At 55.4% G+C, this 27,975-nt stretch overlaps 5 protein-coding genes across 5 annotated transcripts; 3 read left to right on the top strand and 2 right to left on the bottom strand.

The window, feature by feature from the left end:
* Positions 1-116: 116 nt before the first annotated feature.
* BKCO1_3300065 (cytosolic regulator pianissimo) lies at positions 117-4,208 on the top strand (the record flags this gene model as incomplete). Its single annotated transcript, XM_020274565.1, has 3 exons — positions 117-3,623; positions 3,678-3,844; positions 3,917-4,208. The coding sequence occupies 3 exons, from the start codon at positions 117-119 to the stop codon at positions 4,206-4,208; spliced, it is 3,966 nt and encodes a 1,321-aa protein (XP_020129332.1).
* A 5,091-nt stretch (positions 4,209-9,299) lies between these two features.
* BKCO1_3300064 (atp-dependent protease) lies at positions 9,300-10,970 on the top strand (the record flags this gene model as incomplete). The annotated part of the gene is made up of 1 exon (XM_020274564.1): positions 9,300-10,970. The coding sequence occupies one exon, from the start codon at positions 9,300-9,302 to the stop codon at positions 10,968-10,970; it is 1,671 nt and encodes a 556-aa protein (XP_020129333.1).
* Positions 10,971-19,371: 8,401 nt separating this feature from the next.
* Positions 19,372-22,609, bottom strand: BKCO1_3300063 (wd domain protein; the record flags this gene model as incomplete). The annotated part of the gene is made up of 2 exons (XM_020274563.1): positions 19,372-22,228; positions 22,281-22,609. 2 exons carry the CDS (start codon positions 22,607-22,609, stop codon positions 19,372-19,374), a joined length of 3,186 nt encoding a protein of 1,061 aa, XP_020129326.1.
* A 225-nt stretch (positions 22,610-22,834) lies between these two features.
* Positions 22,835-23,235, top strand: BKCO1_3300062 (dna-directed rna polymerases n 8 kda subunit superfamily; the record flags this gene model as incomplete). Its single annotated transcript, XM_020274562.1, has 4 exons — positions 22,835-22,870; positions 22,931-22,989; positions 23,048-23,134; positions 23,187-23,235. The coding sequence occupies 4 exons, from the start codon at positions 22,835-22,837 to the stop codon at positions 23,233-23,235; spliced, it is 231 nt and encodes a 76-aa protein (XP_020129327.1).
* A 2,711-nt stretch (positions 23,236-25,946) lies between these two features.
* On the bottom strand, positions 25,947-27,452 carry BKCO1_3300061 (uncharacterized protein; the record flags this gene model as incomplete). The annotated part of the gene is made up of 3 exons (XM_020274561.1): positions 25,947-26,305; positions 26,397-27,095; positions 27,176-27,452. The coding sequence occupies 3 exons, from the start codon at positions 27,450-27,452 to the stop codon at positions 25,947-25,949; spliced, it is 1,335 nt and encodes a 444-aa protein (XP_020129328.1).
* Between the last annotated feature and the right edge of the window lie 523 nt (positions 27,453-27,975).

Raw genomic sequence — 27,975 nt, 5'->3', positions numbered from 1 at the left:
TCCGCTCCGCTCCCGGCGTCGCATGAGATGGCAGCCCAGTAGCCCTCCTCATGCCTGCGAATCCACGACGCCATCACCACGATATGAGGCAGCCGTGTCTTGGTTGATGGACTCCCATGACGCCCATCCTGCAGCCCGCGCCCGCGTCGCGCTCCATGTCCAGCCAGCCCGATGTCCAAGCCCCGGACCACCACAACCTGCTGCCTCCCGGCCGCCCCAGCAAAGATGGCGGCCGCACTCCCGCCAGCTACGGCGGGCCCACCGCCCGCGGCGCCTCGTACACGACCACCATAGCCCCCGGCCCCGGCAGCTTCAGCTCTGAGCTGCGCTCCACCACCTCGCGCTCCGACACGCGCCCGCCGCTGATCGAGCAGCACACGACCTTCGCTGGCGACGAGGGCATGCGCTCCGCCTCGGAGGCGAGGCAGGCCGAGCTGCGCGACCAGATAGAGAAGGAGACGAAGATCAAGATCGGCTCAGAGAACCTGCTGGAGGCCCTGAACACCAAGAGCGCGAAGCAGGCCAAGGAGCAAAAGTCCCGCGTCGAGGCCGAGCTCAACATCTCGAACCGCAAGCTGGCCAACCTGCGCCTGGACCTGGAGACCGAGATGCAGCGTGCCAAGGAGCCCGTGTCCTCCGAGGGCCGCTTGTCGTTCCTGTTCCGCAGCGCTCCCTCGCGGGCCGAGTCGTACCAGAATCCAGACGAGGTGGATCCGGACAGCGAATCTCCAACCCTGGTGCTGGCCGACATACTGCAGGCCCTCGAGGTCGAAGGCCTGGCAATGGACTACTACGTGGAAAAGGGAAACTCGCTGGTTGAATTGTTCAAGAGGCACCCCACTCTCAAGTACGACTTGGCATGGTCCGTTTTTGGCCTACGCGTGCAGAACATGTTGCTCAGTGACACCCGCGAAGTCGCAGCAGCCGGATACCGCGTCATGAGGTATGCAATCGCAGACAGGAGATCTCTTCAAACCATCCGTTCTTTCCACACCGATTATCTGGTCATTCTTTCGTTGGTCAAGGAAAGCAAAGTCAGCGTAGAGCGGGAGCAGGCGTTGAAGTTTGTCCGAGCTTTTCTGGAAGTCAAAGACGGCGTCAAGGAGATTTCACGCGCTGTTATCCGCATTATTGTCGCCGTTGCTGAGCACACGGAAGATCGGCTACGGAACATCAGCATCTTGACGCTGGCAGAAATCCTTGTCAAGGACCCCGAAAGGCTGGTATCTTCGGGCGGCATGGGTCCTTTGACAGATGCGCTTGGCGAGGGGCTTTATCACGCCTCGGAAAGTCTGACTGGCTCCTTTCTCTACTTGCTGGATCTTCCCAGCAGAAGGAAATTCCTACGGTCCGGGCACGAGCTTCAGATGCCATTCGCTGCGTTTACCGATGCCTCCTCTGGGCATGCCAATGAAGAAAAACTCAAGGCCAACGCAAAAGTCATTGCTGCACTATTGAAAAGCTGGCCGGGCCTCCTTACTCTTTGCATGCACGACTTCATGGCCACCAGATCTCTCATATCTTCACTATACATTCCCCTTCCTCAGGTTCGAAACGTCATTTTGGAGCTGCTTTTTGACATCTTGAGGATCAAACCGCCATCATGGTCCTCTTCCTTTCTTGCTGGCCGACGCTTGACGACGTACGGCCGAGTCACAAATTTGAAAAACGCCGAATCTACAACGTCCGCTTCGAAAGCGGAGGAGGAAGAAACAAAACGAAGTCTTGTCGACCATTATGTCGCCGTTATGCTGGCCGTATTACTACATTCCGGTCTAGTGCCCGCACTGTTGCACGCTGAGGAGGATTCGATAAACCTGACTCTCAAGAGGAAGACGACGCTGCTCCTTGGCGAGGTTCTCAAAATGGCCAACGAGCTGCTGCCACCTTCATGGAGTGCGGACCTCCAGGTCCTGCCCGACCTTCTCAAATCCGCCGCCCAGTTTGGTGCAGATGACCGCTTCATAGCCACCGGAACCATCTACCAAGTAGATAGCGTCAACCGCACCCTCTTCCGCTCTGGGGGAAATGAGAAGTTTGGTGGTGGTGTAGAATCCGAAGAGGTACACCCACCACACCTGGCGAAAAAACAGTTTAGTGCCCAGATTGACGAGGCCTCGTTCCGGAATCTGATGGCCGAATCACGGGTCTTGGAGACTCCGAACTATCAAAAGTGGAGATGGGATCTCGTCCTAGGAATCCTCGATGGGCCTCTGTACAATCCCAAGCGTCTGGATGAGGCGTTGAGGGCCACAAAATTCATCCACCGTTTGATCAACTTCTTCAGGCCGTTCAAGCACCGCTTTTCGATCTTGAAGAACACCAGACCAAACCAACGCTATGTAAGGGCGGGCTGTTCACTGATGCGAGCTCTTTTAAACAACTCCGATGGAGCCAGGTACCTGATGGACAGCAAGCCGATCAGACAGCTGGGCGAGTGCTTGTCACATTTCGATCGTATGAGTGGTCTCACTTCCGAAGAACCAATCTTCTCTGCAGAGCGCATGGGAGAAACTCTGACTGGTGGATATTTCGCGATGCTCGGCGAGCTGAGCAAGAAGCCAGAAGGTGTCCACATTTTCGAGAGGTGGAAGATGATTAACATGTTCTATCATATCGTGGAACTGCGGGACAGGGACGACTTGATGAAGACTCTCCTCAGCAACATGGACTACACTCTGGATGGACACCTCCGTATCATCCTGTCGAAAGCAATGACCGCCGGTACCAAGGAGATCCGCATCTTCTCAACCAGACTCGTGAGGAAATACGCCACAAGACCGCTTCAGCATGACGACGCGCCCATGCCTGGCACAGGGGTTGCTGAGTGGGCTATTCGTCTTCTGGTCACGCAGCTTTACGACCCGGATGTCGAGGTTTGCGAGGTGGCCATTAAGATTTTGGAGGAAGCTTGCAATCAAAAGAGGTCGCTCGAGTATGTCGTCAAATGCGCTCCGACACTGGACCATCTGAGCGAGATCGGAGCCCCGTTGCTCCTCCGATTCCTGTCAACATCGGTGGGTTACCATTATCTTGATGGGCTGGACTACATCACGAGGGAGATGGACGATTGGTTCTTGGGCCGTAATGATTCCTACGTGGCTCTTGTGGAGGCGTCACTCGCTCGCGCCCTGGCGGACATACCCGAGAAGCCTCCGTCACATTTGGCGTTTGACGAACTACCTGACCCTTCGGATTATGGACTGGTACCCCCTCACTTTTACCGCGAACTTGCCCGGACGTTGGAAGGATGTAAGTTGCTCGAGGCGAAAGGTCACTTCGAGGAATTTGCGTCGACGATCAAGGACTTCTGCATGGAAAAGGAAGACGCGGAAATCATCCTGAAAGTCAAGGGGTGCTTGTGGGCTGTGGGAAACGTCGGCTCTATGGATTTGGGAGCACCGTTCCTCGAGAGCACAGATGTGACAAAATACATTGTGCGGATTGCCGAAGAGTCTGAGGTCATGTCGCTGAGGGGGACAGCATTCTTCGTGCTTGGACTCATCTCGCGAAGCTTACACGGCCAGGAAATCCTGATCGAGTGCGGTTGGGATGCCGCAACTAACATCATGGGCGAGTCGTTGGGCTTCTGCATGCCGCTTGATTTCAAGAAGCTGTTCTCGGTAAGTGCACACCCACGCGTCGTAAAACCCCTCAGAATGCTGACATCATTGCAGCTCAAGCCATGGAAGTCCTCGTTTGTCAAAATCGAAACTTTGAAGACGCCGACGGACCCAAAGAACGGAATCACAGACGACGACCCAATCAACGCGCGGATCCTGAAGCTCGTCGTGGATCTTGGCAACACAGTGTTGGCTAAGCGCGCAGCGACTGACCTACACAAGTACGTTCATTCTTTTACTTCACGCATCATCTGAGGAGTATTCTAGCTAACGAACGGACCAAAAAAAAACAGCATCAAGCAAAAGAAGGCTCCCGGATTCCAGAAGCCAGCAATGTTCCACAAAGTCATGGCCATCCTCGAACTGCACCACTTCCGGCTACCCGTGTGTCGTTTCGTCATCGACCTCTTCGACAAAAACGTGCTCCGGCAGATCGTGCTCGAGGAAGAGAGCAGCTCGGACGAGGACAACGACAGCAGTGACGACAGCGAGCCGCCGCCGCCGCCGATGCAGCCCCCGGCGCCGTTGTTCGCCACGAACGGGACCGGCAGGAGGCCGAGCCAGCTTTCTGTCGAAGTCACCTGATGAGGACGGGGGGGAGGGGGGATCGATCGAGCCGCCTAGACACACACCGGAAAGGAGGAGAAAAAAGAGCGGAACTGGGCTGTGCGAGCGACCCGCGGGTATGGCGATGAGACATCTGCCTTAGCGAGAGAGAGAGAGCTCGGCCGACATGCAATGAAATGGCGGGGTTTATTAGGGAGAGAGGGGAGAAAGGGGATAAAAAAGAAAGGGAAGTAGGACGAAAGACGCAGGGGAGGGGGGGGAGGAGGTGGTGGTCCAGGCAAATGGGGTGGGTGGTTTGGTGAAACATTAGACCATTGTCCGAAGCGGCATGTCGCGTGCGTCATTGATTTCTTCTTTCTTTTTCCCTCCCCTCCTTTCTTGTCCCCCCTCCCCCTCCCCTCTTCTCCTCTTTTACTCCCCTCCTTGCCGGCTTTGTGCGACTGCGGAACGGGAAGCGCAATGTTATACGACTTTTTTTCCTGCTCCTTCTCTTTACGGGCAGGAGACGGCAGGTCATAGCAGCGTCGGCGGCTTCGCAACTTCATCACCGGCTTGGGAAATAGTGGTACGCATGGCGTGTCCTGCACACACACACACACACACACACACACATACTGGTCTCGTCGGAATTTCCGGCCCGGATCGGCAGATCAGGAGCGGGAGATCAGCACAGGGGAGGGTGGACGGTGGTGGTGGTGGTGGAAATCTTGGTTTTCTCGCTTGGTTATAGGGGGAGAGAGGGGATCCGAGAGAGGGACGGACGGAAGGACCTCCCTTTTTTTTTTCTCCCTCTCTCTCTCTCTCTCTCTCTCTTTTCGCCCATCTGCGTGTTTATCCTTTTTCCTCTTTTTTTTTGTTTCGTCATTTTCCCCCTTCGGCACTAAAGCGGAGTTGAGCAGCATCTTTTTGTGGTTAGGGAAAGGGGAAATTTTTTCTGATGGCTCTGTTTTGTTTTTTTGTTTTTTTTTGTTTTCCTGCGTTTGGTCCGTTCGTCAAAACAAAAAGGGAGGGAGGGAGGGAGATTACTACTACTGGCGGGTAGGGTAGGGTAGGGTAGGGTAGGGCAGGGCAGGGCAGGGCAGGGTATCATTGGGAGTAAAGTAGGGCGGGTGATGGAAAGATGAAAAACAGAAGGTGCAAAACAGAAAGAGCGAGTGAGAGTGCGCTCTCTTTTGTTTTTTGGATTTATTTCCCCCATTACGCAGTGATTTGATAGGTGTGTCTGAGTGTTGAATGTAGAAGTCGCGCAGCGCGCATTGAGTGGGCGTATCTGTCCCTTTTCTTTTCTTTTCTCTTCTTTTCGCCTTCCCTTTCCCTTTCCCTTTTCTCTAGATGCATCCTGTTTAGAGAGTTCTCCTTTTTGCTTGCCCTCTCTGTTATTTTTCTCGTTTTTGGCTTCCGTTCTGATCTGTTGGTGTTGGATAAGGTATGAAGCAGGCTATAGTATCGGAAATGGGTATTTCGAGAATGGGGTGTGGGAAAGGAATAGATGGATGGAGGTGTAGTTGATTAGTAAGGGATACCCCATTACTACGGGTGGTGATGAGTGACCAGCTCCCCCGGTGTGTAATACGTAGAAACCCGGTACTGTTGTACAACCATTTCATGAACTCTCTGCTTCTCACGTTCTTTTCTGCTGAGCAAACAAAAGAGCCGGTCAGCCACTGAGCAGTTTCGCCGAGGCAACACAATACCCGCAACTTAGACACCCAAATTAAGAGCCGCCCGTTTTTCCACTACATATCTACACATATCTACAGCCTCCTTTCTGAGAGACACTTCGTCAGACATTGAATCCGAATAACACAAAGGGTATATTCATTATGGGGAGAAGCAAATTTATGGAGAGGAACCCTCAGCTACCTTGCCCTTAGCATGCCACGGGTCGAGGCCTCGGCGGCCCACCGGGGCTCCGACTGCTTTGATTCCTCTTGATTCCCAAGCACCATATAAGAGAACGACGGGTGATATAGGAGGCCTCGCAGCAACGAGAGGCCTTACCGCGGCGGCTGTGAAATATCCCTCCTGGCAGTGACCCCCAAACAGCCTCGGTACCAGCCAGCGCCACTGTTAACGGGGTCGTTAATGATAAAGACGAAGATGGCTGGGAAGACATGGCAAGATTGTGCGAGCATGGAGGGAGTTGATGGATACGGCCTTTTTCGCCTTCTGGACTGTACACGTCAGAAGAGATATACCTATACGACACGAAAGGCGTCTAGACGAGACGAGAGAGGGCCGTCCAGGTCATGACTGAAGTCTCGACTCGACATATCGCCAGGGATGGATGCATTGCTGGATCCCGGATTGGGCCAGAGAGAGAGAGAGAGAGAGAGAGAGAGAGAGAGAGAGAGAGAGAGAGAGCTGTGCAAGGTGCGGCTTTCCCCGTGTACAAGATTCGCGGAGGTCGGCACACCCATCGTTCTCCTCCTGCTGTCGTGCTTGTATGTAGTGCGCCTAATTATAGTATCCTGCCTTCGAGGCTTGGACACCGCGAACGGCAACCAAAAGGGCGTAAGTTTGCCAAAAGCAGGGCAAACCGGAGGAGACTTCTTGCGTGACTTTCCATTCTCATCGTTTGGGGTATGGAAGAACTGCATACTGCCTCGACCGACCACGTTTGTCCTCGAGGCGGGCAGAGAGTGACATCTCGCGTACATCGAGTTGGGTCAGTGGCACAACGGGTCGGCTCTGTTGCGTGCCCGCTACCAACCCCCTCCCTCTGCAGCTTGTCCAATCAAGGTTTGGTGCCGGTTTGCTACCAAACGACCATGGTGATATGCCGATGGAGCTGATGAAGGCCGCAGGATTCTGGATACCCTACGATGCTCAGACTCCCTTGCAGTCGGGGCAAGTGAGTGAGAGTAGTAAGGGAACGACGCGTAGCAGGTAGAAGGATGAATTTTCCAATATCACTCGAAACGAAATTCTCTACGGTCCTCAATGACATGCTTCTCCTCAGCCAGCACGCATGCCGCTGTCGGACGAAAACGAAATCAATGGGAGAGAGCGTTGCACGTTTCCCAGTTCCAGCTGACTGAGTTACATGCAGCAAATGTATGTACGAAGGGAAAGGAAATAGAAACCACGCCACACAGGCATACGCACTCACATGGCACAAGCCTCGGAAACTTTACGGACACACTTCCATTGCAGCAAACGTGGCTTATACGACCAAGGACTAAGGAAGAAGTCTTGCGTCTTCGTTTTGGTTACTGTGGCGTTTTACTTCCCCGGCCCATATGTGGCGTCGACTTTTTTGCGGCTTGTACAACCACTAACCACTATTATGCTTCTACTTCGCTTATTCGTGCAGCACTTGGCTTAGGTTGCGTTGTTGGTGCTTTGTGTAGAACCACGGTATACTACTTGCTTCCTCCACGTCTCGTGCGAATTCCTGCTGAGAGGGAAAAGAAAAGGAAAGGAGTCGCGAGGACGGCGACGGCGAATGTATGCGCGTCAGCACTTTTTGATTGTTTGCGAGCGGGCTAGCTGGGAGCCAGCGCGCCCTTGGTGAAAGCGTGAAGACTTGGGCAGCCAGGAGGCCAGTGAGGATCTGCGAGATATGACGACCGGTTTGTGGTTCATCGGAGAGATCAGGATTGTGAAGGCGGAGCAGTGGTCAGCGTTTGATCGATGATACTTGCATCCATGCAGACAGGGGGGCGAAGTAGGCGGTGCGGGACGCCAGCTCGTGTTAGCGGATAGCTTAACGGGGTTCTCGGCCACGCCGGTCTAGCGGGTGGTATTATTCAGCCCTACCTACGAAGGCTGCAGAAGGTGGAATGGAGAGGCGGGGTGGCTTGTTCCGGGGGGTGGGCGGGTTTGGTGACGAAGGAATGAAGGGTCCAGGTGTCCAGGACTGGGACTGGGACTGGGACCACGGTCTCGTTGCGCGTGCTACGGCGGGGGAGAGACTGCCAAGGCGGATGTTGGATGTTTCGTGTCAGCAGGCAGAGAGAGACATTATTGCAGACGCCGAGCAGGAGGGCCATCCGGAGCGGTGGTCAGCCGGAATCGGGGAGTGGAAGGGTGAGGGGGGACGGCAGCCAATGAGGGCGGGGTGTCGCGGAGGTCGATGACGCCTCGACGGCACCAAAACGATCTACAGGGTCGCGCGCGGCGCCATGTCTGGTTGCACTTCCAACGTCCGTGTCCGCGCGGCGGGGCAGCGAGTGGTGATGCGGAGTGGTCGGCGCCGTTTGCTGCTTGCGGGCGTGTGCAACGCTGTGGTGGAGCGAAGGGCGCGGGCTCGGCGGGCGGGATGCCCGAAGAGGAAAGCAATGGCAGCGGGTTGCACGTAGGGTCGAGCGGGCTGCGGGACTGCCGTTTCTCCACGAGGCGGGCGGCGGAGGCGGAGCGCACAGCCGAGAGGCATTCCGGGGCCGTGGCGTGGGCGGTGCGAACAGCGGCGCACGTTCAGCGGGCCGTGCTCGTTGCGGTCGAGTAGTAGTGAGAGTAGTGAGCAGCGCGGCGCGGGCGGCGGGTCGGCTGGGCTGTGGGCTGTGGGTGGGTTGACAGGCGGGCGTTGGCGGCAGCGCTGGGTTAGGCAGCGCTGTGGGCTGGCAGGCTGGCCGCTGGCCCTGTGGCCCCGGAGCGCCGACCAGCCGACCAGCCGCGGGCGACTCTCCCTAACAAACTGCGATCGCAGCGCATCGTCTTTTGCGCCAGAGATCGGTCTCTGCCTTATTCTGAACAGTCGTCCACCCTCCGCTGGCACATCGCCGATCCGGCCGCCCAGCCCAATCAGTGATAATGGCCTCGTCCACTCGCCGCGCAAAGTGCCCGTCGCCGCCGTCCCTCCACGCCCGCCTAGCAGCCCGCAGCAGCCCGCAGCAGCCCACAGCCCACCGCGATATTATTTGAGCCCTGTGCCCCGGCTCCCATCTCCCGCCGCATCGCACTGATCGCCGCCCTGATCCCCGCCAGCCCAGCACCCAAGCCTGCGTCCCCCGAACCCCGGAGCCGGCCCACCGTCCGCCCTCTGATTCGCATCTGCCCGTGTGCCCGCCCTGCGAGATCCCTCTGCCGAGCCCGCCCTGGTGACTTCATCAGTCGTGCCCGCCCCGCCTGCGCTGTCGCCGCCAGGCCGCCCACAATCCACGCTTTATGAGCTTGCTACGACAAGCAGGACCCTCCTTCACTGGCAGTGAAGAGAAGTCCTTGGACCCGTCGCCCGCCCCACCGCTCTTCATGCGAAGCCGCCCCTCCCTCGCCGCCGACGGGAAGAGTGCTGTTGCTCTAGCTGCCCACGACGACGCCCGCCACATTGTCCGCCTCGTCCAATGCCCCCAGTGTTCGCGCCCCTTCTGCACCCCCGTCACCCTTCCGTGCGGCCACTCGCTCTGTCGCCGCTGCCTCCCCGACTCGTTCCACCGCCAGCACATCTCATATCCCGCCACCCCCGACCGCCGCCGAGGAATAACATGTCCCATCCCGGACTGCGCCCGCGAGCACGCCGTGGGCGAGTGCAACGTCGATGTCACCCTGTTGAAAATCATGGACCTCGTGGCCCAGCTCATGGTCCGGAGCAAGCCCGCCACCGACGACTCGCCCATCGTGCTGGAAGTCGTACGAGACCACGCCCCGGATACCCCAATGGAGAAGGACGCCCCACTGCAGCACGAAGCCACCGTTCTGCACGGCGGCCGTCTCCTCGCCACATACACTCTCGCCGACATGGGCCAGCTGGACGTTGCCTCTGAAGTTTCGTACACGACCTTGGACGGCGACGACCGGGATTTCCACGAGCTGGACACCGCCGTGCTCGACCGGCTGAAAGAGGCCACGGATAAAGAGTTGGATTGCCATGTCTGTTACAATATCCTCTTGGATCCCGTCACCACTTCCTGCGGCCACACTTTCTGCCGGAAATGCCTGGTTCGCGCCTTGGATCACACCGTGCACTGTCCTGTCTGCAGACGCTCCCTGAGCATCCCACCCTCGCTGCAAGGCCAGGCCAGCAACAACTGTCTCGTCGCGCTGCTGAACGCCCTGTGCCCTGACCTTGTCACTGCCCGCGCCGAAGCGGTTGCCGAGGAAGAGCGCGGCATGTCCGAATTGGATACCTCCCTGTTCGTCTGCACCCTCGGATTCCCGGCCATGCCTACCTTTCTGCACATCTTCGAGCCGCGATATCGCCTCATGATTCGGAGAGCGCTGGAAGGAAACGGCACGTTTGGCATGCTCATGTACAATCGTTCTGGCTCCAACCAAGGAAGTCTCGGCCCAGTGCAGTTCAAAGAGTACGGCACGATGCTGCAAATCATCAATGTGCAAATGATGCCCGACGGCCGGAGTCTCATTGAAACTCGGGGCATCGGCCGTTTTCGGGTGCGCGACCACGGGCTGCACGATGGATACATCATGGGCAGGGTCGAGCGCATTGGGGATGTCAGTCTGGCCGAAGAAGAACGTCTGGAGGCCGAGGATGTCAGAGCCGCCCAGTCAACCCGCGACGCCCAACTGGCCGCCGGTTCTCCGCACGCAAACCATGCGCCTGAGCCGACCATCGACAGTCTGTCCACGCGCGAAATGCTCTTGATTGGCGTCGACTTCATCGAAAGGATGCGGGCCAACAGCGCCCCCTGGTTGCATCAACGCATCCTGGACGCATATGGTGGCCCTCCAGACGACCCGGCACTGTTCCCCTACTGGTTCGCGAGCATTTTGCCCATAGCCGAAGAGGAAAAGTACCTTTTGTTGCCGACTACAAGCGTGCGAGAAAGATTAAAGATCGTGGTCAGCTGGATCAGAAGGATAGAGTCTCAGCGCTGGTGAGTCCCTCCTTTCTTTTCCTTCTACCCCCCCATACAAAAGCCAACGTTGCGCAGGGCCTGATCGTTTCCGACCGCTGGCTTCTGGCACGATTTGGCCTTATTCTCTCTTCTCTCTTTTGCTCTCTCACTCTCACGCATGGCGAGTCCATTTGGTGTTTGCATGGGTTCAATCGGTAGAGAACCAAGAGACACCCATGCTAATTCGTTGGCCATGTTTTGGTTGTTGCTGACAGGCTTGCCGGAAACGCTTGTGTAGTCTTGTAAACCGCACCATCCTCGCTCAGCGCTGTCTTTTGTTCGTCGGTAGCATCGTCCTTGCGTGGTGGTACGCGTCGTCGTCATCTCCCGACTCCCCCGCCTAGCGAGATACATACCCGGTCGGCCCCGCGACGCGCCGCCCTTGGCGACGCAGCCCCACCATCGTTTGGGTTTTCCGGTCAGACTAGGTACCGCTGCGGGGGAAAAAAAAAGCATGCCAACGTTGCACGGCAGCTTTCGCTCCCCATGTCCGCAAAACAAAGACGCCGGAGCCGCGCGGAGATCGAGATCCCGATCCTTGGTCCCGTCCACCCCCGCTGTCATGGGCGTCACCACTGTTCCTGTCGATCACGATCGCTTGAACCTTTACCCGCTTGATACCAATCAGGACCACCATTTGCATCGTCCTGTTTCTCTTTTTGCATTTGTAGGCGTTCATCTACCATTGGGGACGCATGGGGCGGCTTTTAGTCATTTACGGATATCAGCATTTATTTCCTCTGATCTCACTTCTTTCTACCACGTCTCACGTGCAAGCGAAGCATCCGGCGTCCATGGATTTTCTTTTCCTTTCCCCACCCCAGGATGCGCAAGTACTGCCACCACTGGCGCAAGCTTATGCGGCGCACACGTTGATATACATCCTCGCATGTGGCTCCTTCCTGTTGTTTTCTTTCTTCAGTCGTCAGTGAAATACCCCCCCCTCCCTCCCATGTCTCCCTACCTCTTTTGTTTGTTACCAAGGGGAGACATGGTACGAACGCGAAAGTGTCAGTGGCGGCTAATCCGCACGGAACATCTGTCACAAATTTCTTCCTTCTCTGCGTCTAAATTTTTCGTTTTCTATATTCCGCTGGTGGGTGTGCTGAAATTGTACAAACTTTATCTTCTTCCTTGGATAGATGACGACGACAGCAAGGTTCGGTATATAAACACCTGCTCGACGATATAACTGGAAAATCATGTCCTTTTCTTCTTTGCATTTATTCTTGCGTCGATAGGGGTGTGCAGCAGTTAGTGACGGTGATGAGTAAAATCCGAGTGGCGTTTTTGTCTCGCAAGGCCTGTAATTCGAGAGTTTACTCTTTGGAGCACAGAAGCAGAGTTCCCGACAATGAATGTTTGCTCCTCAGGTGCGTTGGATTTGGGGCTGGCTGTAACGGAATGTCATATTTAACAGCGTTCTGTAGCTGCCACAGCAGTCACCTCACGTGCAGTTGTGCGGAGGTTGGCTCTGGTCTTCCATGTTGGTACCGTCCAAAGCCGTGCGTTTTGTAGTGGCCAAGAAAAGCGTCAAGCTGGGAGGGTTTCCGATTACCGGAGGAGTTCTTGGCCAGGCTCCAAACCCGCCGATCACACTGATAAGGTCAAGACCATTTCGTATAGTGTTAACAATCGAACACCCCAAGTTACGTCAGCACCAGCTACGAATAATCACAGCTGCATTGAGTTGATGGCAAGTCCCTCCATGGCCGGTGCATCCAAAGCTTGGACTTGACGACAGACCTGCAGGCGGCCATGGAGATTACTCGCACATGTATGGAATGCTTTTTGGCGGAACAAGGTTGAGAGGGCGAAATCTGTTGACCATCTGCCGTTACGGCTTCGCGCTCATTACACATGGAGTCCCGGCTGCTGTCGTCTCATCGAAATACGTATAAGCAATTCGCGCCACCGAATGAAACACATGTTTTGCGTTCTCGCATCACCTTCTCCGCATGGCCATGTACATCCCCGGTCGATGATTGACTCCCCACGTGCATACACAGATGAGCTGGCAATGTCACAGGTCTGCCGTTTCCTTTGGCAGGGTGGAGACGTGTATATAATGCTGTAGCTGTATACTCCACGCCGCGACCATCACTCCCTGAGGAGCTGCACGACTGTAACCCTCAATTACTTGTGGGTCTGCCCGGCTCATAGATGACAACAACTGTGCTGCTTCGTTCGCCCCTCAGTTCCTCACTGCTGCGACAGGTACCAAGACTTCCCCAAGTTCCGCTCGACCCGCAAGCATCAAGAGAACTCGAATCAAACGCCCACAGTCCAGAAACGATACTGTGGAGCAACGACTTGCTGAAATGATGATACGCAGCAACAGAAGATAACACCAAAGACCGTAGATTTTCATAGAGGGGCGTAGCTCACCACCTATGGCACCGGGCTTACGCCGCCTAAGCTGGAGTGACGACCAGTATTCCTTTCCTTGAGATAGACGACAAGTATTGCTGCGTTCGGTAATGTCTTCGTCATAAAATCCGTTCCATGCCAGTGTGGTGGATCCGACTGCCCTGACATAGCCAGCCTTCTTATGAGAAGTTGATCAAGGACAATCGGCGGAGACCATGTGCGCGCGTCTGGCTGTTGCGTGAATGCGGGATGGTGCGCGTGACGCGGGGCTGCGCTGGTGCTGGACGCTGAGCTGAGTGGGAAGGTATATGGGAGTGAGACAGACTGGGGTGATTCAGTGATGTGAGGTTTCGGGATGTGTCGGGCGGCAGTTCAGAACGGGCTAGAACTTTCTGTCTAGAGTTGGAGTCAAAGGCATTGGGTAGGGCTCTGGCTTGGGACATTCATCTCTTGGATTCCTGGCAATCAGCTAGCAATGCAGCACATCTTTAAGGTCTCGTGTCAACTCTCAGCGATTATGTCGAATGATGGGGCATATTGACGGGTCAATATGTCGTCCAGACAAGAATTTACCGCCACACCAGCTAAAGTCAAAGTATTGTGACTTGAAGTATCTATCTCTCAAAGACAACAAGTATTTTGCAAGTAGGCAATCATCGCTGGACGAAACTTTTAAGCCTCAAAATTAAGAGTATCCTTTTTGCAAAATTTTATAGGCGTGCATCGGGGGCGTCCCATAGTAGTGAGTGTCTTACGGTCCCCGGTGACTACTGCTTCGCGGTCAGATGAGCAGCAGAGGCCTTTGGTGCTTTGTGGGCGAGTCCCCACAAGTACTTAAGAACTCTCTCCTCTCTGCAAATCCACTCCACCACCCACAAGCGATCACGAACGCCTTTTGACAGCAGTTCAGGATTTGTGAAAGCAGCAACAACGTTAAACGACACTTCGCTTTGGCGTTTGCTTGCCTCGGCACGAGGACGGCCTTCGGTCTTTTTGGTGATCGCAACTGCAAACGAGATCCATACCACCACCACCGTGCTCCAATGAAGTTGCTCAGCATTTGTGATAAAGGCTGAACAGCATCCCCGACATGCGTTGGAACGCAGGGTGTGGCAACCTCAAGGAGTCACCTTTCTGGCAGCAAACCCCCACGCCAGTCAGAATCATCCAGCGAAGATTAAGAAACCACGCAGTGACTGGACTGAGGTCAATTCCGCCATGGCGCCTAAGCGAGGCTGAGGACTATAAGTAGCGAGTAGAGTACAAATACCTCAAAGCCCGTGTTTCTACCCACACCGTGATCAATAATGTCGGGTGCACCTATGCCTCATGTGGGTTCGATGTACTGCACAAGACAGCGGTTCGACCCAAAGCATCCAAGAAGACAATCATGCAGGGGAATTCGGGGGCGTCTGCACGTTCTTTTTGAGATCAACGTGAGACTTTCTGATATTTGCAGTCTTTTAATCGCTTCCGCACTTTGTCACCGACCTTGAAAGGCGTCTTACGTCTTTTGCTGTACCGAAGGCTGCACTGTGACTGAGCCAGCATTGCCCTGGTTCGGGATTGGGAGCGTGTGCAATGTCGTTGGCGCAGTTTCACGTTGTGAGCGTTGTGGAGAATTACGTACTACCAGCCAAAGATTGAGCTGAGCAACTTCATTCCCTGTTAATGGTGAGGGTCAAGAGTTTGTGTTGATGTTTAGCGCTACGATCCAAGTTCTAGTACATACCTAAAATTAGTAATGTAAGACAAAGAGGCGAGCAACGAGCAGTATCATGATTAGGTCATGACAAGTTCGCAGTGCTTGTAATCGAAATGTTACGCTCACTTCACCGAACTAATACAGGATTAGGTTCTTGAAAACAACTTTTTCTACCGCTTATAACTGCTTTACGGAATACAAGCAGCACCTGCAACCAGTATACAGCCATAGCACCGTACCGCTGTAGTAAGGGTAAGCGGTCACATTACCCAGACGTCTGCCTGTTGACATCTTTCAGATTCAGGATCTGGCTCTGTGCATCTCTCCCGTGCATGCATTCTTTCGAGGCCTGGGCCGTCACATGCGAGACGCTGAGCTCCGCAGAATTCGTGCATGGGAGCCTCGCGGTCTTGTTATAAGCATGTCCACACTTGTCATCTCTCCATTGTTCTCCTCCACCAGGCAAAGAACACTGCTATTGTCGGACGCTCCCAGAGTCAGAAATATTCGACTCTGGATTTTCGAGGTCAACTGAAAGACCTTTACTCTGCCACGGGCAAGCGTGATCGATGTTTTTGAACTGAGCGCATGCGGGGTCTAAGAAGCTGCTGTGATCACCAGGTAGTCTTGATGGTGTTGTAGATGAGCGACGATGACTTATCAGCAGCATCATAGTTCGGTTCTGGTGGTAAACGCTACTTGGGAGGTTCATGAGCTTTTCTTTCGTCTCGTAGAAAGCTCCGTTTACTGAAAGCAAGAGCGGCCCAAAGCCAGCGTGATATGCAAGCCTCTCATTGACCATCAACAACATTCAGGGCCCGGTCTTTCCGCAGTTATCGCATGTACGGAGTTGAAGAGATAACTTGTTATCTATGTACAGGCAAGGCCCTTCACATGCTACGAGCGTGACATGGTACGAAGAAAGCGACGGTACCTGCAAGTAAGATGAACACAAGGCATCAACGCACCTCTGATCAGCAGCTCCCAGAACGCCGTCAGCAAGAAATCGTTTTATCACTGCATTCCAGACACACCTGTCATTCGCTTTTCTTCCTCCCCAATAGCACTACTCCTATGAAATGCTCGATCAAACAACTAGTACCTTGCCTCACTGGACAGTTGACTCGGTAGGTACAATGACTTCAAGACAATGACAAAGGACGATCTCCGTACCCCAATATGCTGGCAATATCCGCGTAGTATGCTTCTTTTACGCCATTGAACAGCAAGATTTCTCGATACAGATCAGCATCAACTTACTAACTCGATGAACCAAAAGCAAACTGAAGGGAGGAATAAAAGCATGTTTTGCAGATCACACCCCGACAAAGGCAAGTGATGCGTAGTACACTGTAGTTTGCTCAGTCTTGCATGAGGTACGTGGGTTACCGTGTTGTCTGACTGAGCTTCGTTGATGAATAGAAATCAGACACACGGTTGATTCGATTCTCCTTTAACCACTCCGCGGGCTGCGTCACCCATGCCACCCCCTCCACACATACGTGTCAAGTAGGCGGCATGTGCGGCAATGCTCCACCTTCTGATCCCACTCACACGCGATGCCTGCACATGATTGCTAGTACCACACGGCACATGCGGAAACCCTTAGCAGCGGCCACTTGACAGGGCAAATCCTGCTCCCATGGATGCATTTAAAAACCTCACTCCTTCTCAACCGACTATCTCCTTGTCAACTTTACAGTGCATTGAGTGTGAGATCTCGATCAATTTTCGCCGGCCGCGGCGGTGGGAACTTGAGTTTCCTGACGTGATACTTCCGTCGAGCCCATATCAACCTTGTTCACAAACATCCCCGCCAAGTCCCCACAGCGCGCTTGACAGTCACCATCCGCAAGCCCGGTCGCAACCGCCCCAAGCACCTTGCCCGCAATCAGCACGAAGAACAGAGCACCACCGCTTGCAAATTTGGCCGGAGCAGATCTAGAGGAAAGGTGAGGTAGTTGGGTGTATCCGAGTCCAGGCCAGCCGATATGTCTGGAATATCTGGAGCTCCCGGATAGTCCGAGTCGAAGTCAGCAGTACCGTCCAGGCTGTTCGCGTTGATGAAAAAAGTCGACAGCGTTGGTTGGAAAATTGGCCGGCATTTTCTGGATGTATCACTAGTGGCCGGAGGATGTCGTATGTCGTATGTCGACGAATCCCCAATCTCCGAAGGACACCTCTTTTGTTGTTTTGAGACCTGACACCGAGCCACGAGTTTTCGACTCGAGCTTGCAGATGAGAGCACATGGAGACACAGTCAAGGTCCAACAATTAGTTAGTGCGGGACGGCAAGCTCCATCATCGCCGCTTGCTATAGATAATACAGCAAGTGCCACGCTCCTCCCAAACCTCGCTGTCCGCGAAACTCTCGCCGAACGTGCTGCCGGCTGGGGCCTCCAGCCACTGTACTGACGTGAAAAGGCAGCTGAGCAAGACTCGACCGACTTTCCTCCATACATGGGCGTCGTCGTCGAAAAGCCGGAGTGGTCCCCCTTCAGCAGAATATATCCCTCTCGAGCTGACCGTGCACCACCACCACCTCCTCCTCGACGCGGGCGGACGGGGCCGGGGAAGGTGTTTTGTGATGTCGGGTGGGGAAAGGGGCAGATCAGTAATTGTCGGGGGAGGAGATTGTTGCATTTTGTGGCGAGGTGGCCGACGGCGAAGGTGAGATGGAGGGTGGGGTTTTCGCTTGAGAAGGGGCGCGGATCTGGGGGTGGGAGGAGGATTGTAAGGGGAGGATGATTGTGGATCGGTGTCGTGAGGGAGAACGGGGAATGAGGGTGCGTTAAAGGCTATGTGATGAGAGTCCGGAACGCCTTGGCTCGGGGTTTATCTGGGTTTCTGGGCGTGTTTGCTTTTACTCTTAATTCTGGCTGGCCAAGTCGAGTGGTATGTACATACGTACGTTACTTCCAGTCTCCGGCTGAACTCGTCTCGATTGTGGGGTGTGTCGTACACGTTCCAGTAGGGGTGCAGTCTTCGAGAAAACCAGCTGAGAGGAATAGGGCCTCACGGTGGATATCGGAGTGGATGGGAAAAAGTCCTGATTGAGGAACGTAACGTCGATTTGTACGGCAATCTCCAGCTCATCAACATGACGCCCGATATCATCACCCCATGACCCTGCACAGCACCAACGGGACACCTTCATGCACAGCAGCCCTTGCCAACTGCTTTCGAGATACCAAGCACTGACTGAGGACAGTAACACGAACAGAACCCCAAACGCCGAGTTCAGCGCTTTTTTGCTAGTCTGGTGACAAAGAGTCATAATCCTCGAACCACCGCGGTCTCGCGTGCACGCAAGACGCACGCCGACGAACAAGCTACGAAGCAGCGAAGATCCTCGCGATCCGTATTTAACAACCCGCCCACACGGCAACAGTCAGCAGACCTACCTCATGGTCAAACCAAGCGAAAGTTGCTCCCACAGATGCATATATTTAGATCCCCAGATCATCGACATCGCCTGTCAGTCAGTCCTTCCATCATCCCCAAGTCAAGCTCACAACGAGGTGTAGCACCAGAGACTGCAACTTAAGATAGTGTTCAACACTTCCCGCTCCCTCGCGGCCGGGGGAAGCCTGTACGCCTCGGCCAAACCCCCCATCTCAGTCATGCTTCGTGAGTTGTGACGCACATGGCGCTGTCCATCATCACCTCAAAATGCTGCACAGCGCCACCTCGACACGTTGGTGCGCATGCATCTAAGGAACTCATTTCTGCTGGGAGATTGAGTTTTGCGGCAGGGGAGGCGGCGCAAGACGCACGAGAGAGCGAGTTCAAATTCCACGTATCACTCGTCATTGAATTACGAAACTGCGAGTCCGAAGTGGCGTCTTTGGCATACCATTTGACAATGGTTTGTATTCCACGACTGCAGGACGCGTTGACGAGGAACGCAAGAGGGGAAAGGATGCCTGTGACAGCGTTTTATAGCGAGTTCGTGCAGCCAACCGGGGTGACCACGAGACCCTGGCGCTCAGAGTGGGATGCGCGCGTGGTAGATTCCCTATCAACCTCCACCGGCCGGCTCACACGACGACACACCATGAGACGAACCAACTGCATGAATATGGGAAACGATCTGACCATCCATCCATTCATCCATCCGAGTCAAACTAATACTTCCATACACACGACAAACCAAAAGAAAGAAAAAGGGAAAGAAAAAACTCTGCTTTTTGATATGGATCCACCCACTCCGCCCGCTATACGCCTATGAACAATGCAGCAGACACACCATCAACATACAACCCCTCGTCCGTCCGTCTCCCCATTCATTCCCTTCAACACCACCCCCTCAAACCGCCGCCGCCACACCCCTCGGCTTCCGCCCATACAACCCCACAACCGCCTCGAACAGATCCCTAACCGGAGGCAACGCAAAGCTCGGCCCGACATCAAACACACCCGCCAGCATCTCCGGCCTGACAACCGGCTTGTCGCCGCCATCATCCTCCTCCCCACCCACTTCCATCTCCATCCCCATCCCCATCTCCCCTCCCACTCCCCCTCCAGACACCCTCTCCATAACCTCCCTCCCCACGCCTCCCTCCCCATCCTCATCCTCCCCATCCTCCTCCCCATCCTCCTCGACGAGCGGCTCCAACTCCAACGCCCCCAAATCCTCCTCCGGCGCCGCCACGGGCCGCACGAGCTGCAGCCCGGTCGCGGACTTGGGCGCGACGACGCGGATCTCGGCGGCCGAGTTGAGGGCGATGAAGCCCCTGTTCCCGCCGTTCCCGCTGCTGCCGCCGCCAGCCGATGCGGCAGGAAGCAGGGCGGTGACGATTTGCGGGACGACGACCGAGTACAGGGGGCGGGGGGAGGAGGGGGAGAAGACGAAGACTTTGGATTGGCGTTTCTTGGGGCCCTGTTGGGGTTGGGGTTGGGGTTGGGGTTGGGGTTGTTGGGTTTTGGCGTCGGCGGAGGCGGCGGCGGTGGTGGTGGTGAGGCCAGCAGCGCCGCCCTCGATGGTGGCGGGCTTGTCCTTGTTCTTGTCCTTGTTCTTCTTCTCGCGCTGTTCGGGGAGCGGGAGGGAGATGGCAAAGGTGCCGGCGTCATCGGCGTCGTTGGTGGTGTTGTTGTTGATGGCGAGGTGCGCGATTTCGGCCTTTTGCGAGCGCGTGAGGCCCAGGGGGCGGAAGCTGTAGCCGTAGCTGAGCTCGTCGTCGACGAGGTCCCATACGCTGAGCGAGTTGGACACGATGATGAAGCGGCGGCCGACGAAGCCGAGGTCGACCAGGCCGGTGGTGTACAGGCCGCCGCGCGAGTACCTTATCGCGCCCGTGGCCGGGTTGATGAAGTGGACCAGGCCCTGGCTGTTGTTGCCGAAGAATTCCTGGCTGGCGGCGAGGACGGAGCCGTCGGGGGAGTAGGCCAGGCGGGCGTGCACGGGGACGAGCTCGCCGGGGATGTCTGAGTTGGCGTCGAAGCCCTCGACGGCGGCTTCCAGCCGGATTGCGTTGCGGTTCGACCAGGTGACGAGACCCTCGCCCTTGGTTCCCCTGACCACGGTGCCGTCGTGCAGCCTGGTCTTTGGTGCCCAGATGCGGACGAAGCCGTCCTCGCCGACGGTGGCGAAGGAGGTGCTGCTCGGGTCGTACTTCAGATCGAATACGCGGCCGGAAACGACCTTGTCGGCAAACCTGTGGGGTGCATCGATGCGCGTCTCCAACATCCACTGGGCCTTCTCCTCGTTCCAGAGCCAGAACTTAAGGTAGACCTCACGTCTCGCGTGCTGCTCTTCCTCTACCGCCTTCTTCTCCGCGGCAAGGTGCTCCACATCCTCGACTGGCGGAACCCACTCCTCGACAGTGGCAAGCCATTTTCCATCATGGCTAAGTTGCAGATGACGAAGGTCAGGCTCACGCAGTTTGGTTGCGTTCGGAGCTTGGTTGAGGATGGTGGCGTTGTTGCGGGTGATGGCCTGGCGGAAGACATGGTGGTTGGACGAGATGTCATAAGCCTGAAGGAAAGGAGCGGGGTGGTTGGTGGTGCCAGCCTCGGTTCTGGGTTGCGAGGCGGGGACAGAAAGCAGGACCTGGTTGGGGTTCTGCGGGTTGATGACAGCAGCTGTACGGCGGACCTGGTCGAGTATGTCCTTGTCAGACGTCGCCTCAGGAGTGAAGAAGCGGGACTGAACTCCAGCAATGTTGGCCTTGGGGAGCAATTCAGTGGTTGAGAGAACAATGACCGAGTTATCTGCAAGCTGAACGGCGTATGAAATTCCGCTCGGAGAAACAACGACACCGTCGATGGCAGACGTGAGGTGAGGGAGGAACTGCTTTTTCGAAGTTTGAAGCTGCCAGAGAACGAGAACGGTTTCTTGGCCACCGGAGATGAGGTAGTTGCCATCCAACGACCACTTGACGGCTCCAACAGGGTTCCTGTGCCAGTGAAGGATGCGAGGAGCCAGGGAAAGCGCAGACGGCACATCCTTCGGGTCCTTCTTCTGCTGCTTCTCAGCATTGGTGAGCTTAGCAATGAGATCCTCGTAAACAAGCAATGCACCGTCAGAGCAACCAATGGCCAGATTGACCTGGCCAATTGGCGATGGGCCCTTCTTTGGCGTCGCTTTGCGAGACCTCTGGCTGTTGACTCGAATATCGATCGAGGTGATTTTCTGAGTGCAGCCGAGTTCCCTCCAGATGTAGACAAGATCCTTGGGGGCGGTAGCAGAGGGATTCTTTAGGTGTCCAATAAAGACGCGATCCTTGGCGGCTGCGGCAATGACTTGACCACCGGCAGCAACGGTGAAAGATTCAAGAGGCACGCGGGTCCTGAGCAGAGGTTGTGCCACCTTATCAGACTCGTCCTTGTGACCGCGCAACCTGTGGGCATAGATGACGTTGCGGCCACCCTTATCCAGAGTGTAGACGTTGTCAAACTTGTCTCCGTTGTCGCTCTCGACAGCGTTGACTGCGATGGCGCGGATGGCGGCAGACAGATTGTAGCGCTGGATCTTGTTTCCTTTTACCCAGTCCCATAGGATGACATAGCCAGAGGCATCGGAAACGTACAGGTGGTTTGGATCAGCGTCTGACAGGGCGTATGCGGTAATGTTGTGGCTGGTACCCATGGGAAGCGTCCGGACAAGAAGCGAGGTTGCGGTGGAGTAGATGTGTACAGCCTTGGCTGTCGCGAAAATGAGATATCTACATTGCATGATTAGCAGAGCTCCATTACACGTCTCGCGGACCCTTATACCTCTCATCTTTGCCGAAGACAGGGTCGATGGGCAGAAAGCGGCCGCCCACAGGGTCGGAAGTGTACCAGCTACTCCTATCCGGGCGGAGCGCAATCTTCACAGCATCGCCCTCCTCTTTCTTTACAGCCTGGGCATTCTTGTCTCCCACAATGGCAATGGCGGTCTCGGTCTTCGCGGAGGGCGCAGCGGCAGCTTGGGCGATTTTCTCGTCCTGGGTACGGATGCGCTTGGCGTCGTGCTTGGTTGCAGCGGAATCCTTGGCCTTCCTCTTGCGACGGGCGTCCTGCGACGCGTTCGGCGCGTCCTGGAGAGTGGTGGGGGCGGCCATGGTGATGTGGCGCAGGGTGATGGTCGAGTTGAACTTTTGAGCGCGGCCGACTACTTTTTCGCGGGCCCTGGTCTTGGCGCCGACACCTCCGAAGTCTTTCTTGCACGCCCGGACAAACACCTTTCCAACCTCTCTCACCACGCCCACCCCGCCGCCCGCCCTCTGCGCCCAGCTCCGCCGTCGCCCAGCTCCGTGTCGCCGCTCTTCCGCCTCGCTACCGCCACCATGATCATCCCCGTCCGGTGCTTCTCCTGCGGCAAGGTGCGCTTCCATCCCAGCCCCGCAACTCGACACGCGCACCCTTGCTAACGTGAAGGGCAGGTCATCGGTGACCTTTGGGAACGCTTCGTCGGCCTGATCGAGGAGGGCACCCACGAGGGGTAAGCGCCATCTGGCTCGAAGTCTCGAGAGCACGCGACTGACCTGACGGCTACGCAGTGACGCCATGGACCAGCTCAGGCTCAACCGCTACTGCTGCCGCCGCATGGTCATGACCCACGTCGACCTGATCGAAAAGCTCCTCAAGTACGTACAAGCTGTAGCTGTACGAGAGCCGCCAAAGGCTGACCCACAACAGGTACAACAACGCCGAGCGTGAGCTCCAGCGCATTCGCCAGGGCGCATAGATAGCCCCGACACGGCAACCGAGTTGATGGGATGGAATCCGCGCGACACCCCAAAAAATACCAGAGACGTATTGGCGAAAGGCGTTATATGGCGCAAGGCTTCTTATAGTTTTTTGCCGGTGGCTACGTGTATGCTCCTGGTGGTTGCACAAAACAGAAGCTGAAGGAAAGCCTTGAACTTTTCCAGAAGATATTTACTTGGAATTTGAAGCATTTTTGCTACCTCGCACTATCGAGATACTGTCTCCCCACCTGTTGCCAGTATCCAGTCAGGACACGGCGACTGGAGAGCTTTGCCCATGCCTCTAGATTAGCGTCGGAAAATGGACAAGGCTGCCCCAACTGCGACGTGAACTTCTCGCAGTGTGCAAGTGCTTTGAGGGCTGCGAATGGCGCGCCATGGACACTTCTTTATCCAACGAATTTAGCTATGCGATCGGCGCTCTTGGCGCGACAGCTGCTTAGTCACCCAAAAATGTGCATCATGGTTTCCCAAGGGCCGTCGTCACCACCGAGCTTCCAACACCAAGTCAATCAACCCATCCCACCGCGCATCCCGCCCTCCCACCACCAAGCACCGTACGTCTCCGCCTCAGCGCATCTGCGCTTCCATCCTCCACGAATTCCACTCGAGAGGGAGGTGAACAATGCACTAACACCGCGACCTCCCCGCGCAGCAAACACCTTCCGCAACTCCTCCACCACCAAAACACCCGATCAAGAAAAAAATGGCCCCCAAGCGCGCACCCGTCGCCCGCCGCCCGGAGTCGCAGAGCGTCTTCTCCACCGCCTACACCGCCGTCACCGATCCCGAGAACCGCCCCGTCATCACCGGCCTCGCCATGTTCGCTGTAAGTTTTTTTCTTTTCTTTTGCGCCCCGGCCGCTTCGCCGCCTCATTGGCCAACGCGACGCTCGAACGTTCCGTGGGTGAATGAAAGAGCGGAGAGTGCTGATCCTGTGGTCTTTTATCGACAGGCTGGTGTCGCTTTCCTCCACAGCAGCTGGAGCGAGTTCCTGCTCCCCGCGTAAACGAGAGGAAGAGGGAAAAAAAAAAAAAGGAAGCGATGGGCGGATGACGACGACGACGACGTCGACGGCGATCGAAGCGACTCGATGGTGGATCATTCGTCGTCGATGCAAAAATGTGGATCTCAACACTGGATGAGCGCGGAAACCGCTGGGGACGATGTACTGTACGCTACTACAAGATGGAGGCAGACGGGCATGAGGGTTTGGCCTAGGTCCTAGGTCTGATCTCTCCCGCAAATGGGGTGGGGAGGAAAAGGCCATGTACAGCATTTATGGCATGTCGGGCGTCTTAGTTTCTTTTTTTCGGAAGAGGGAGGGCTTATGGGATACACCACTTTTCATCAAAAGAACTGGACATGGATGGTCGTTGCTTTGACGATTGGTGATGTCGTTGGAGGATAAGAGTTTCCACATAGTGAAGGCCGGATCCCCCGATCTCATCAACATGACCGATTACCCGCTCCAGCTCGATTTCGAGAGCGAAGACCGAGACGTAATCCTCGTGCGCTCCTCCTGTTCTTATGCTTTTTACTCATCCTTGTAGGGAACGATTGAAGTGCGGTTGACCTACAGTCCATGCTGAACTGCAGCATCAAAGGATTGTGATGATGGGGATACTTTGAGCCTAATGATGAGACTCACTGTGAAGGGTTGCAGCAACTTCGCCGCTGGAGATTGGAGTAGCTGGCCCAACTACGAGCGGAGGCCGGCCGAGTTGGAGGGAAGCTATTACCATATTTTCGTTTCCAGAAACAACGCTCCCGACATGCGATGCATTGCCACTCCAGACCATCGTATGCAGCTCCATCTTTTAAAGATTATGGCACAAGTCATCGTCACCAGGCCGGTATCTGGCAAACTCTTGCTGCTGCTCTGTGATCGCCTCCCACTTCACGATTTGCAGCCCTGCCATGAATGTCGATCGAACTCAGCCAAACCGGCGACAACCACCTTTCATTACCCCCAACCGTTTCGCCCGCCCTCCAACAAGTCCGGGCCACCCGCGTGCCGCACGACCAATGCGGCCACAAACGGATCACTCAACAGTGTCACCGAGTGCGGTAGTCGGGCTAGCTGACATGCAGTAACCCTCTACTGGAGTAAGCCGCTTAAAATGGGGGAGGTCTCGGATGTTCTGAGGATTTATTCGGACCAGAGAGAGAGTGGCCTTTGTGTTCTCGGTTGAAAACAGTCGACAACTACTTTCTGGATTCTGAGACACTTTTGCCATTTCTGTCTGTCGCTCAGGTTGCGTTGTACTCGACAGCGAGGCAAGGGCAAGTAACTCCACGGAGCGGTCAGACGGACATCAGGAGATGTCGGTTTCCGTCAGCTTTTTGTGAAGTTGACCATCATCATCATCATCAGGTTCCAGAGCCATGATTGCAGCGTGAATTGGCGACGGCCATGCTCTCCAGATTGCAAAGTACCACTCAAATCTACTCTCTGCGTGCGAAAGATGGAAGAGTGGTACTTTACAATTTAGAGAGTGTGGCCGTCGCCAGTTCACGCTGCAACCAGTCTGCATAGAACCCCTCCTTACTACCAGGCAGCAGTAAGTTTCTTTACCTATGCTTTTTATAGGCGAATAATAAAACGTAACGATATTTCTCATAACGCCTAAATTAGACTTAAAAGCCTTATAATTATAGTTGAATTATCTAATGATTAAAATGTAGTCTATAACGTGCTTCGCTTTACCAAATCGAAATGACTTTTTGGCGGTACTACGGCTGGTAAACGATCTAGCCTAACGCCATGCTTATTTTCCTTGTACCTCGCCTCTAGTGCAGCCCTCCAGAACGCGATGCTCTCTATGTCTTCTTTACGTATACGTAATGATCCAGGAAAGAAGACATCCAGTAGCGCGGTGCCAAGAAGGGGGTATTTTTCCTCGACCCGTCTTAGTACTTCGGACACGCGCCGGTGGTGAATCGTCTCATGCTCTTTGATGTGAATACCGAGGGCTGCCGGCGAGCGTGGGATGCTAGCGGCGATAACGTTCTGGATGCTACCAAGAAGACCAATTCCCAGCAGGTCTGGATCGCGTCAGCGAGGATAGAGGCCTACACGCAGGGAGCTCCATTCGAGGAGGAAAGGGTCATATTGGCGCAAAGGATTGGAACTTACACCACGTACTCTGCTTCATGGCTGCCACAGTAATCAAGAGCAAAATCCAGAAGACGGCCAGGATGGTGTTCGTGATCCTTGTGAATGGCGAAGCCGGCACAGTACGGGTGCCTCGGGCCAGGATTTCCAGGTCGAGCCCGACGCCTCGCTTGCCCAGAATGACGATTACACTCCGCGAGCCGTTGCCTTCGGTAATGGCGACTGTCTGGCCACCCTTCTTGGGACAGGCCCATTTCTCCCTCCGCCACTGCGGGAGAGAGCCGCTCATTCCAGCGAACAGGTTGCCCGCAGCGGTGACGAGAAATGTGTCCCACTGGCCGTTGACGCCCCATGGAATAGCGGCAATGCCTAGCTGAACGGCAATGACCAAGATGCCCATGAACCATACCAAGTCTAGTGCAGGAACGCCGTGTTCGTTGGGGGGCTTATCCTCGAACTCGAACACAGTAACACGAAGGCCTTCGAAGGGTCGTTTCTGTCCTTGTCCATCTCCGTTTCCTCTCCTTGCCGGTTCCTGCTGCTCATTGTCGCCATCTCCAGGCGGAATGTGTGGCAGCTCATCTCTCATCGTATCGTCGAGGCGGTCATTGAAGTCACGCCACAAGCGGTCTAGTATCCAATTCTTGGTCTGCCGGCTGTGGCCGCTGTTGGGGTCAATTACCAGGAGTGTCGATCCAGATTCTGGCATCAGACGTCCATCTGTACACTCGCACATGAAGTTATAAGAAAATGTTTGATGGGAAGAATGCTGAGGCCAGTAAGCAGGAGGAAGGGCGCACCTCCGAAGCTGGAGAGTAGGGCAGCCGGAGCGTAGGCCACCCAGCCAAAAGAAAAGGCAACCGGCGTAATGGCGCGCCCGGCGAGCTGTGCGATGGCATTCTTGACGACATCCGGTCCAACCAGCAGCAGAACAGACAAGATGTCGCTGGGGTTCCGCCACTGCGCGGCCAGATACGCCGCCACGGATGCCGGGGCCGCAGTCGGATCGCCAGCTTCCCGGACGAGTACCTGTGCTGTGGGGGAAGATGCCAGCCAGGACAGCCATATCGGCGCCATTCTTAGATTGCGTCGTTCGTTTTGGTCCCGCGATTCATTCAACTAGGTAGAATGGCGATCGATGGCTTTTTAGGGTGGGAAGTTTTTGTTGTCGTTCCGTAGGTAAAGGCAGCTCAAGGCAACAGTGATGGGTGTCTCAGCCGCACGACACACGTGCCTCTACCGGGGTAGTACAGGGTTCTCCGCCCCGCAGATGCAGCACCGAATGGCTGGCTGCGCTGTTGCCCCATTTTCGCTTGAAAATTTTATTGCAGACACTTGACCTGCATGGGCGGCGCGATCTGCATCAGCTTGCTTGCTCAAATCCGTACACAGAGATAGTGTTGCAGCTGACGGTTTGCGCGAGTATCCGACGCTTGCGCTGGGGTTCAGAGATTTCTCTGCGATATACAATATTGACTCTGCTCCGATTTTCTCGTCCTGGTCACCGCTGTCACAGAAAAAGAAATATACGCTAATCATCTTCGGACGCGATGTCATGTCAACATGCTATTGGACATCGATACCTTAGCCCCCACGTCCC

This window comes from Diplodia corticola, assembly GCF_001883845.1.
Source record: "Diplodia corticola strain CBS 112549 chromosome Unknown scaffold33, whole genome shotgun sequence".
Classification (NCBI taxonomy): domain Eukaryota; kingdom Fungi; phylum Ascomycota; class Dothideomycetes; order Botryosphaeriales; family Botryosphaeriaceae; genus Diplodia; species Diplodia corticola.
This window is presented reverse-complemented; position numbering and strand designations above follow the sequence as displayed.